Raw genomic sequence first — 12,769 nt, forward strand, 5'->3', positions numbered from 1 at the left:
CCTGCCTGGTGTGTTCATTGTTCTTCATCTCTGCGCTTTTAACGGACCTCTGAGACTATCAAAGTGCAGGTGCATTTATACGGAGACTTGATTACACACAGGTGGATTGTATTTATCATCATTAATCATTTAGGTCAACATTGGATCATTCAGAGATCCTCACTGAACTTCTGGAGAGAGTTTGCTGCACTGAAAGTAAAGGGGCTGAATAATTTTGCACGCCCAAATTTTCAGTTTTTGATTTGTTAAAAAAGTTTGAAATATTCAATAAATGTCGTTCCACTTCATGATTCTGTCCCACTTGTTGTTGATTCTTCACAAAAAAATACAGTTTTATATATTTATGTTTAAAGCCTGAAATGTGGCAAAAGGTTGCAAAGTTCAAGGGGGCCGAATACTTTCGCAAGGCACTGTAGGTATTTACAGAAGTGTGTGTGTGTGTGTGTGTGTGTGTGTGTGTGTGTGTGTGTGTGTGTGTGTGTGTGTGTGTGTGTGTGTGTGTGTGTGTGTGTGTGTGTGTGTGTGTGTGTGTGTGTGTGTGTGTGTTGACCCCTCACTGCAGTCGCCACCTACATGGCCAGTGCTACAGACATTGGCTTCAGGTCAAGGCTGCAAGGTGGTGCAGCTAAGAGAAGAGAGGTAGCAGTTCACGTTCAGGTGTCCATATGTGACATGGCAGTGTAACCATCAGAGGATGACTTCATTAGACAAGTTGATGGTTAATGCACATTCTGATGATGGTGAAATGTGGTTTAGCTAGATGATATCATGATGCTGATCTTAGGCCAGTTACAGACATCATAGTTTTTCCCAAAGGTAAAGTAGCAGATTTTTTTTTTATGACAGTGCTGCATGAACCAGCAGAGGTACACGGAGGGTGTAAACTGTAGGTTATGTAGGATGTGCAAGATATGGGCAGTAGAAGCAGTGACATATGACTCAGACTGTGGTCATGACTTTGAGAGAGCCGGCGCGGAATCGCAGAATCTTCTTCTTCAGGGCGTGAGAGGCTTTGATTTTGACAAAGGCCTTCGGCTGCGAGGAGGCCTCTGGGGAGGCTTTAGGGGAGGAGGAAGCGGAGGGGGCCAGGCGAGGGGGCAGCTGCTGGGGCCATACCAGCCCCCCCTCATCAGAATCACTGGAGAGAGAGCTGGAGGCAGGGGAGTACACCTCACTCATGCTGGACTCTGACTCCCCAGGGGCGGCCCGCACATAGCCCTCCTCTCCCCGACACAGAGGTGCTCTCTCTGGGTATTCTGAGAGGCAAGGCTGGGCATGGACCTGGGGGTGGTGGTTGGGGTTGGGATGAGAGCAGGCCTGAGTGTGGCGGGCCCTACGAGGTGGGCGTCTGTGGGCCTGCTCACCCTGGGTCTCCCCTTCCTCCTGGCTGAGCTCCAGGGTGGAGCACCAGCGTCGTCCCCCAGCATTGTTCTTATGCTGGGGGCCTGCATATGGGACCTGGCCACTCTGGTGCTGGGGGTGCTCGGCTGTGCTGTACCTGCGCTTAGGGAGAGCCCTCTTCCCCATCAGACTGTTCTCAGACTGGGAGCGGCAGGTCTTGTGGCCAGGCTTCTTGGAGCTCTGTCTCTCCTCATGGCTTTTCTTCTCCATGGCCCTGGGCTTTGAGCTGCTCTGGTCTGGGGACACAAAGGTTTGGCTGGGCTTGGAGGGCTCTAGAAGATAGTGTGAGGGGGAGCGTTCTGGAGGAAAGTGTGAGGGGGAGCGTACAGGGGTGTGGCAGGCCTGCCCAGGGATGTACTGGGCACTGACCAAGTGGTTATATGAAGCCGGGGAGTGGGGCAGTGGGTAGTGCTTGGGGGAATCAGATGCACTACTAATACAAGGGTCCAGAGCTCCACAAGTGGGGTCCAGGGAGGGTGGATGGCCCCCGGCCAGGGAGTGGGGTCTAAAGTGGGGGTAGGGTAAAGACCGATAACAGTCCTTCTCCATGGATGGGGCCTCTCCCCCCCATTCCTCCCTGTCTAGCGAGGCACACCACCAGGCCTGGCACTCAGGGTCAGGGTAGAGGTCCTGTGGGTCAGAGATGCAGTGCTCGGAGGTGTGAAGAGTAGGTTTCCTTCGCAGGCTGCTCTGCCTGTTTATGCTGGAGGAGTAGGGGGTGGAGGGGTCAGGCCCCAGGCTGGTACGAGGCATGCATGGCCGGGGTGAGAGCGCGTAGCGATGGATGAGACCCAGGATGTAGCCTTTAACCCTCATGGCCTGCTGGAAATCCTCCTGGGTGGCCTGGTCCTCATCCTCCCAACCCTGGGCACAGTGTAGGTCCCACCGCCAGGGCTCCTCGGCCGTACCCTCCTCAGCGATTCCCTCAAGGTGTGGATAGGGGACGGCGAAGGAGAGAGGAACAGTAGCATGAGGGGCTGGCTCCATCAGACTCTCACCTGTCAGCTGGAGGGCATAGCCTGTAGATAGAGAGCACAGAGAGAAGTCAATTGATCACTTGACGGGTTTGTTTTACTACTGATACGAGCACTTAATGCAACTAAAATAATGATGCAATAAAGTAAAGACAGTCCATGGTATTGTTGCTATGATACCATGAACCCTATTGTGGTTGAAAGAGTGCTGTTGAAAGTGGAGAGTGGAACTGAACTCACCCAGAGACTTCGGCCTCTCTGTGCTGCTGAAGCCCCAGCCAGGGTGGGGCTCTAGGAAGTCAGAGCGACAGGAATGCCCCTTTGGAGACTGGCTCTCACTCAACTCATAGAGCCCTGGGAAACACAGATGATGTCACTCATTAGACCGCTATCAGGCTTTCTCAAACCATATGCTGACAAAACTCATTTCCAATTTTATGTCCCTTTGACAAACCACAGAACAACTAACAGTAGCAAGAAGGGCATGAAAACAACCTTTGTCAAAACTAATGAAATGTTAGTCATTATATATGTACTTCAGTGAAATATAGGGCCACAATTCATGTTAAAAAGTACACAGAAAATATACAGAACATGGGTCAAACATGCAAAAAATAAGTTTAATTAAAGTGTCTACATTAAGAAAAATATAACTACACAATGCCCCTCTGATGTGGATCAGAGGTTAAAGTTCAGAGGTCAGAGAATTGAAAGGTGGTAGCATGAGGAGTACCTGAGTTGGGACGACTGTCCCCTTGGGTCCCCTCATTGGTGACATCATCTGTGTCCACTCTCAGCTCGCCCACCTGCTGTTCCAGTGCCAGCATCAGCCCCCAGGGGGAGCTCTGGAGCGCACTCTGAGACAGACCAATACACAAGCATGATCACACAAACCCAAGACATACAGTACAAGTCAAAAGTTTGGACATACCTCATTCAAGGGTTTTCTTTATTTTTTACTATTTTCTACATTGTAGAATAATAGCGAAGACATCAAAACTATGAAATAACACATATGGAATCCTGTACCAATCAAAAAAGTGTTAAACAAATCAAAATAGCGGTAGAGATACTCTTAATGATCGGCCATGAAAAGCCAACTGACATTTACTCCTGAGGTGCTGACTTGCTGCACCCTCGACAGCTACTGTGATTATTATTATTTGACCATGCTGGTCATTTATGAACATTTGAACATCTTGGCCATGTTCTGTCATAATCTCCACCCGGCACAGCCAGAAGAGGACTGGCCACCCCTCATAGCCTGGTTCCTCTCTAGGTTTCTTCCTAGGTTTTGGCCTTTCTAGCGAGTTTTTCCTAGCCACTGTGCTTCTACACCTGCATTGCTTGCTGTTTGGGGTTTTAGGCTGGGTTTCTGTACAGCACTTTGAGATATCAGCTGATGTAAAAAGGGCTATATAAATACATTTGATTTGATTTCTGATCAGGCCCTAATGCTCGCCTCCCTACCACTGAGGAAGTACAGTTCCCGCTCAGCTCAGTCAAAACTGTTCGCTGCTCTGGCTCCCCAATGGTGGAACAAACTCCCTCACGACGCCAGGACAGCGGAGTCAATCACCACCTTCCGGAGACACCTGAAACCCCACCTCTTTAAGGAATACCTAGGATAGGATAAAGTAATCCTTCTCACCCCCCCCTTAAAATATTTAGATGCACTATTGTAAAGTGGTTGTTCCACTGGATGTCATAAGGTGAATGCACCAATTTGTAAGTCGCTCTGGATAAGAGCGTAAATGACTTAAATGTAATGTAAATGTAGTAAAGTGGCTGTTCCACTGGATGTCATAAGGTGAATACACCAATTTGTAAGTCGCTCTGGATAAGAGCGTCTGCTAAATGACTTAAATGTAATGTAAATGTAAATAATTAGGGCCGATTTCATAACAATCGGAAATCTGTATTTTTGGACAACGATTGGGCCAAGATGGCCAAGATGTTTTTTTTTGTTACACCATTATTGAATCTTTATTTAACTAGGCATGTCAGTTAAGAACACAATCTTATTTTCAATTACTTCAATGACTGGGTTAACTGCCTTGTTCAGGGTCAGAACAACAGATTTTTACCTTGTCAGCTCGGGGATTCAATCTTGCAACCTTACAGTTAACAAGTCCAACGCTCTAACCACCTGCCTCGCGAGGATCCTGCCTGTTACACGAATGCAGTAAACCAAAGTAAGTTGCTAGCTAGAATTAAACTTATCTTATAAAAAACAATCAATCAATCATAATCACTAGTTAACTACACATGGTTGATGATATTACTAGTTTATCTAGCGTGTCCTGCATATTATTGATGCGGTGTGTATTTGCGAAAAAGGACTGTTGTTGTTCCAATATGTATCTTAACCATAAACATCAATGCGGCAGGGTGGCCTAGTGCTTAGAGCGTTGGACTAGTAACCGGAAGGTTTCAAGTTCAAACCTCCGAGCTGACAAGGTACAAATCTGTCGTTCTTCCCCTGAACAGGCAGTTTACCTGCTGTTCCTAGGCCGTCATTGAAAATAAGAATTTGTTCTTAACTGACTTGCCTGGTTAAATAAAGGTAAAATAAAAAAATATATTAAAAAAATGCCTTTCCTCTTGAGACTCTAGGGGCAGTATTTCATTTTTGGATGAAAAACGTTCCCGTTTTAAAATCAATACACAGAAGTATATATTTTTAAACCTGCATATTTAGCTAAAAGAAATCCAGGTTAGCAGGCAATATTACCAGGTGAAATTGTGTCACTTCTCTTATGTTCATCGCACGCAGAGTCAGTGTATATGCAACAGTTTGGGCCGCCTAATTTGCCTAAATTTTACGTAATTATGACATAACATTGAAGGTTGTGTCATGTAACAGGAATATTTAGACTCATGGATGCCACCCGTTAGATAAAATACGGAACGGTTCCGTATTTCACTGAAAGAATAAACGTCTTCTTTTCGAGATGATAGTTTCCGGATTCAACCATATTAATGACCTAAGGCTCGTATTTCTGTGTGTTATTATGTTATAATTAAGTCTATGATTTGATAGAGCAGTCTGACTGAGCGATGGTTGGCACCAGCAGGCTCGTAAGCATTCATTCAAACAGCACTTTAGTGCGTTTTGCCAGCAGCTCTTCACAATGCTTCAAGCATGGAGCTGTTTATGACTTCAAGCCTATCAACTTCTGAGATTAGGCTGGTGTAACCGATGTGAAATGGCTAGCTAGTTAGCGGGGTGCACACTAATAGCGTTTCAAACGTCACTCGCTCTGATACTTGGAGTGGTGGTTTCCCTTGCTCTGCATGGGTAACGCTGCTTCGAGGGTGGCTGTTGTCGATGTGTTCCTGGGGCGAGGAGAGGGACGGAAGCTATACTGTTACACTGGCAATACTAAAGTGCCTATAAGAACATCCAATAGTCAAAGGTATATGAAAGACAAATGGTATAGAGAGAAATAGTCCTAAAAATACTATATTAACTACAACCTAAAACCTCTTACCTTACCTTCTCATGTTCTGAGCAAGGAACTTAAACGTTAGCTTTTTTACATGGCACATATTTTACATGGCACACATTTTTACATGGCACATATTACTTTCTTCTCCAACACTTTGTTTTTGCATTATTTAAACCAAATTGAACATGTTTCATTATTTATTTGAGGCTAAATTGATTTTATTGATGTATTATAAAAGGTTAAACAAGTGTACATTCAGTATTGTTGTAAATGTCATTATTACAAATAAATCGGCCGATTAATCGGCATCGGCTTTTTTTGGTCCTCCAATAATCAGCATCGGTATTGAAAAATCAAAATCGGTCGACCTCTAGTTGAGATGTTATTTTTGTGGACAGCAGGGAGGAAGAAAAAGTGCAATTGGACATGCTTGTTCAAGTCAGCCAGGCAATTTCAGGTAATCTGAGGAGCACTCACAGCCAACACACACTAGCTACGCATGGTGTCCCCAGCACACACACACACTTCAATTTGACTTAAATGACTGTTGCTACATTATGTCATTTTAACAGATATCAGCAAAATGCTGTGACCTCCTCTACATTACAGAGTCTTGGGGATGGAGAGGCTGTTAGACAACCGACAGAAATTGCTGTGTGTGTGTGTGTGTGTGTGTGTGTGTGTGTGTGTGTGTGTGTGTGTGTGTGTGTGTGTGTGTGTGTGTGTGTGTGTGTGTGTGTGTGTGTGTGTGTGTGTGTGTGTGTGTGTGTGTGTGTGTGTGTGTGTGTGTGTGTGTGTGTGTGTGTGTGTGTGTGTGTGTGTGTGTGTGCAAGGGGCTAATTTCAAAAAGGATGTAGCTGTACACTGCTGGAATGCAAAGGATTTATTAAAAGTGACCAAGGTTTCAGCAGCAAGCTGACTCCATCAGTGTGGCAGGGAGGGAAAATTATTCCTTGAATTAAATGAGAGTATGTAGAGTGTGCAAAGACAGATTAACGAAAAATTCAGTCTGTCATTTTGTCATAATAAGGAGCCAACCTTTACCTGAGCCAATCCAGCATCATACCAATGCAAGCTAACATAATGAGCTAGACAGTATAAAAACACTCCATATACTGTAGATCCCAACTTTCCTATTCGGATGCTGAGTCAAAAAACAACAAGCAGCACCATATCTGGTCATGAGGTTGGCTGCTGTTTTGGTCACTCAGCAGCGCTGGAATAATTTCTGGGATTCTGGGTCATTTTTCTCAGGCAGACAAGAGTAGATCAGTGTGATAGAAGCTCTGTGTTTGCGAAGAGACAAAATACCCAAGCCAGGCCGTGCCTACCCCTATCCATTATGCAATGAAACCTATTGGAGATATGCTTTCTGTCACTAAACTAATATCAAACATGAAACCATTGTATTATGGTGGTTACTAATAGGTGAGTGGAAGAGATCTCCAGGTTTTATAGCTACCTGAGTGCGAGCAAAATAAATAATACAAGGAAAGAAGGAGGAAGAGAGTGTATTGGAAATCAATATATCCATGACACACTTTCACCCAATTGATCATTAGGCCTAGGTCCTCCGGCAAGCTCACATGGATCTAGAACTAGCAGACACTGTGAGAATTAGGCTGGCTAATTAAAACATAATGACACAGAACACAAACAAAGCTTTGAGGACACACACACAGGAGACATACACAAACATAGCTGACTTCCAGAGTGTTGTAGCTCTGTAGGGGTCTCTGGCAGCTCCCTTTCATGACGATACTTTTGATTCTGCTGCATTATTCATTGACGCCTCTTGATCTCATAACGCACACTGCCTGGTGTCATTACCATTTGATCTCATAACGCACACTGCCTGGTGTCATTACCATTTGATCTCATAACGCACACTGCCTGGTGTCATTACCATTTGATCTCATAACGCACACTGCCTGGTGTCATTACCATTTGATCTCATAACGCACACTGCCTGGTGTCATTACCATTTGATCTCTGCCTGGTGTCATTACCTGCCTGTGTCATTACCATTTGATCTCATAACGCACACTGCCTGGTGTCATTACCATTTGATCTCATAACGCACACTGCCTGATCTTTGATCTCATAACGCACACTGCCTGGTGTCATTACCATTTGATCTCATAACGCACACTGCCTGGTGTCATTACCATTTGATCTCATAACGCACACTGCCTGGTGTCATTACCATTTGATCTCATAACGCACACTGCCTGGTGTCATTACCATTTGACTGCATCCTGTGCTCTCTCCGGTGGAGAGAGGGATGGAAGTGGAGCAGTCAGGCAGCTTCGTGGCAGCACAGACATGCACGCACACACACACCATGTTTACATAACAGGCGTGAATGGGGCATGCAGGCTGCACACGCCAGCCTCTGTGGTCTGCCTCCCCAGCAAGGACAACAGGCTCTGAATGGACTCTATCCAGCTTGACTTCAGTCAGTCAGTGTTCAGGTGACACAGCTGCTCAGAGCCTCCAGCTCAGGGGGAAGCTAGGTTAAAGAAGACATTACGGGACAAGGCCCGAGCCCAGGCAGCTCTCACCTACCCATATCATCAGTCACTCAAATTCCCGAGCCCAGGCAGCTCTCACCTACCCATATCATCAGTCACTCAAATCCGCGGACCCAGGCAGCTCTCACCTACCCATTTCATCAGTCACTCAAAGCCCCAGGACCGGGCAGTTCTCACCCACCCAGATATCAGTCACTCAAAGTCCCGGGCCCAGGCAGCTCTCACCCACCCATATCAGCAGTCACTCAAATCCCCGGACCCAGGCAGCTCTCACCTACCCATTTCATCAGTCACTCAAAGCCCCAGGACCGGGCAGTTCTCACCCACCCAGACATCAGTCACTCACCACTGAGAAGGGAACTCACACTAATGATGTGGCATTCACAGTAATGATGTGGCATTCACAGTAATGATGTGGCACTCTATGGAAGACATGGGCACACAGCATCTTAGACATGCCCAAATCACCACACACTGAGGCCAAGCACATAGATCAATAGAGACGCAGATGTATGCGCTCGCACACACACAAGTCTATTGACACACACGCACACACGGGCTTGCTAATGCTTGCACTCTCCAAACACACACAGCATGGTGGCTCAGAGTGGGGTCAATGTCTTGTGCTTTACCAGCTGCTGTCTGGCATGGCATGGCTATCAGCAACTACACACTGGGCCTCTGGGCCTATAGACAGGACAGGAGGCCCTGGGGCAAAAGCAAAGGCCAAGGTAACTGTCCCAAACACTCCCAGGAGAGGGCAACATGGGTCAGTAGCTTCTGTGTGAACCTGCCTTAAAAACACCACACAACATAGACTCTCTACATGCAATATGAGATTGGGTCCAGTGGGAAACACATGGAGAAGTGATGTTTGAAGGGCTCAATCGAGGCGGTTCAATTAGACATTCTTGTTACACAATTCTCCAACCAATAATCTCCAAGGAATTTTCTGCAAAATTATGTGCATGCTTGGAAAGACAATTAAGTTCATATCTGTCAGTATCTATCGATCCAAATTTACAGATCCCTCAAATGGACCGACCGGAATGACTTAATGAAACGTGCACAACAAAGTGCACAGTGTAAAAAATAGTATTCACCATCACCGTCGAAGCGGAGCCAGTTTGCTCTGGGTTGGCATCTTATTGGGTGATGTGTTCCAGTTGTGCATTCAAAGCGGCGGCCGAGGTGCATGATTCGCCTGTCGGCACATCGAGGCCCTCGTGTGCATTAGTATTCCTCTCCATATGCGCCTATTGTTTGGGCCGCCGCGGAGGAGAGGAACGCGGGGGGAAGCTGGGAGGAGAGGGAGGCGGCTGCTTTAATTTCTTTCACCCTCTTTTATAGGAGCGTTCTATTGAGAACAGTGGGCCGTGTGCGAGTCGATGGTGTAGTATAGTCTAAAGGCTACTAGCCTGTATATCTTTCTTTTTTTAGAGGGCTGAACATTGGGCGTAAGGAAATAACTGTTACATCCCTTTCATTCAAAAGAAAAACGTGTATTGTTTGAATATATATATATATATTTTTTTTTACAAAAGCCCATTTTCTCTATAATAGGCTAATGTTAAGCATGCGTAATAGTTGCCATCACGGATAGTTAACGCTCTTTTTATTATTATTTGGGATGCCATCGGTTGGATGGTCGGATTCTCCGTACGCGAGGTGATTTGAATGGTGGGACACGCATCACGCCCACCTCTGGCAGCATAGTACATCCCTGCCTATAAACTAACGTTAGTTCCCACAAGGACAACGAAAATCTCCACAGTCTAAAGAAACGTGCCTCATAACTTATATCTAAATCATATCATATATGATACTATACTATTAATATCAGATGAAAATGTATTTAAAAACAAATGTAACTATTCACACGTCCTATCAGCTCCCGTTGTGAACTAATTTGAAAAATAAAAGTCAACGAATGAATATGTATAAACACTTGCTAAGTAAAATACAACATAAATGTAGGACATGGAACATGGAACATGCAGGGAACAATGGGTCATTAAACAGTGGACTCCAAAAGACGGGTGCTCCACCCCCCATTCCGTTTCCCCAAGGCATATATTTGCAGCCGCAGGATGGAAACGATTAGATCCTTTCAGATGGGGATACTATTAATCAAGTTAAGTAACTTTTCTTGCAGATAAGTTTCGTCGCTGGACAATAGGCGCACACCACCAATGCATTGTCCACTAACGGGGGAAAATAAATCGTATTTTATATAGGCTACGTAGCCTATCCCTCTATAGAGCCGAGGGGTAAACTGGGGGTTAATCGCGGTGGCGACCGACCACCCGGGTCGAGTAGCCATTCTGTGCACTACAACAATGTTCCTACGAGGTGAATTAGCCTATATATGTGTCACATAAAAAGGCAACAATGTCCAAACTACCTCCACCTCTTTAACGTCTTACCAGATGACGTCTCAATGTCAAGTTCTCTTGCCCCCAACTGCTGAAACCCGATAGCTCGTTCCTTGTGTAATTTTCGGGCATGGGCTCCCCCAGGGCCAGAGCACCGAGGACCAGGCACTCCTGCCTCTGCTTGCGGATCTCCAGCTCACAAAGTCCGGTCAGACTGGCCTCCATACGTTCCTTATTCCGACTGCGCTCCGCAGTCATTGGGAAAGAAAAGGCACCGTACATGGTTCCAAAACCTTTTCCAATGGTTTGATAGAAACACCTGAATAACTTGCAATATTTATTTTTACAAAATATTCTTGCTCAAGTCCTTATCTTGTTGTTTTTGACCCCCCCTTGTTGCAACCACTTTTGTTCTTCATCGCACATGTTGATATCCAAGCTGATTTCTTTGCATTTAGGTTAGGCTATAACGCTGGTTGCCTATTTGCAGCATGAGTGCCTGTGGCGGTGCGCTATACATTTTCTATTTCGTAGCTGTCAGACGTAGAATGGTGTGCTCCGCCCTCCTCCACAGTCTATTGGCTCTGATATCACAGTCAGGATTTCATCCACCCCTTGCAAACTAGCCTCAATTGTCATTTGATGAAGAATGCTGTGTGTCTTGGTGAGATGGCTATAGCCCATTCCCTATGTATTTTCTCATTACTTTTACGCACTATACATCTTCCCCAGCCATGCACACTCGAATACTGTGGGCTGGCCGGATGGTGTCATCCTGTTGATGGCATGCTTCATTGGGACATTTTGAATGAAATATGACGATAAATAAGAGGATCAAGAGATATGAACTGGCCATTAACCCTTATCATCAATGGCATCGTTAGTCATATCCCAGTAAGCAACATGAAGTAACACATATATTTTAGACATATTTTCCAGGCGTTGCCATCAGGTGCAATTTAGGTGCTGAATGAAAGATGAAAATACATTTAAAAAAAAACTATTTTCCGGATGTTGAATGTAAAAAATGACTTTGAAAATACGTCTTTTTTTGTTGTCATTGATTCTACGATTAAATTTCAACTGCACATACTGTATTTTTTCAATTAAGTAAGCATGATATTACAATAATATGTTTGCAAGCCCATTAATATAAGAAAAGAGGAGCCAACTGATGATTGCAACAGAATATTTATTTTTGCTCCCTTCTGTCACATCCACTTATGTTAGAACTGGCAGCAATTATGTTCAAACCTATAGAATAAACCAATAGACCATTCCAACTAGAATAACATTATCAGTAAGGTTTACAGAATTTTATTGTGTTGCTATGCCTATTGTGTGTTGTTGTGTATCTATCTACCTTAGTTGAATGCACGGTCTGGTCTGTAAGTCACTCCGGATAAAAGTAGATAGAGTACATTAGAGTCAAGTTGGAAAGAATACAAATACAGTACCCTACTTTTCTTTACTGTACTCTACTGTCCCCTAGCTAAAAAACGTTAGCTGATCTGGACATTTCCGACAAGTTATAAATAGCTTTGTAAGGTATGCAATGACTGACATGACAAGAGGAAAGCTGATGATGCACTACCCAATTTCGAAATTGCACCTTGTGCATTCTATTACAACTTTAGGAGTAAGTTGAGAGCCGGACTGAGTTCTTAAAATTAGTATTATTTTATTATTATTATTATTATTTTTTATTTTTTGAGGGGGGGGCTACCGATCTCTCCCACACAGCCTAACGCCTCCCCTGTTACCACACAGCCTCCTTTTGCTCCCACACTTCCTATGCCTCACAGTCAGTCCTGTGTCTGCGCCTCCTAGGGACTGGGCGAGCACGAGAGTAGCGTCTGCGTCTGGGCGTTATGATGATAGATGATATTTCAAACTATACAGATTGAGCGGCTGAACCCGCGCTATTTACAGCTTTCCGCGTCAGCGACATACGTCATCACATTCACATGACGCAACAACCAATAAAGCAAATCACTTGTGACGTCATCCCCATGGGACTATAAAAAGGGACT

General features: G+C 45.0%; 1 protein-coding gene across 1 annotated transcript; it reads right to left on the minus strand.

The window, feature by feature from the left end:
• Positions 1-445: 445 nt before the first annotated feature.
• Positions 446-11,174, minus strand: LOC124005770 (dapper homolog 3-like). The gene is made up of 4 exons (XM_046315293.1): positions 10,788-11,174; positions 3,109-3,232; positions 2,616-2,729; positions 446-2,420 (listed from the first exon to the last, which is right to left on the minus strand). The coding sequence occupies exons 1-4, from the start codon at positions 11,016-11,018 to the stop codon at positions 940-942; spliced, it is 1,950 nt and encodes a 649-aa protein (XP_046171249.1). The 5' UTR covers positions 11,019-11,174; the 3' UTR covers positions 446-939.
• Between the last annotated feature and the right edge of the window lie 1,595 nt (positions 11,175-12,769).

The sequence above is a fragment of the Oncorhynchus gorbuscha genome, linkage group LG19 (assembly GCF_021184085.1).
Source record: "Oncorhynchus gorbuscha isolate QuinsamMale2020 ecotype Even-year linkage group LG19, OgorEven_v1.0, whole genome shotgun sequence".
NCBI classification, from domain to species: Eukaryota; Metazoa; Chordata; class Actinopteri; order Salmoniformes; family Salmonidae; genus Oncorhynchus; species Oncorhynchus gorbuscha.

Excerpts from the sequence above, each read along its gene's own strand:
- LOC124005770 (XM_046315293.1), bottom strand. The coding sequence starts at position 11,018 with ATGTACGGTGCCTTTTCTTTCCCAATGACTGCGGAGCGCAGTCGGAAT. Across the intron at positions 3,233-10,787 it reads TGACATTGAGACGTCATCTG|AGTGCGCTCCAGAGCTCCCC; the intron begins GTAAGACGTTAA and ends GGTCTGTCTCAG. Across the intron at positions 2,730-3,108 it reads GGACAGTCGTCCCAACTCAG|GGCTCTATGAGTTGAGTGAG; the intron begins GTACTCCTCATG and ends TGTGTTTCCCAG.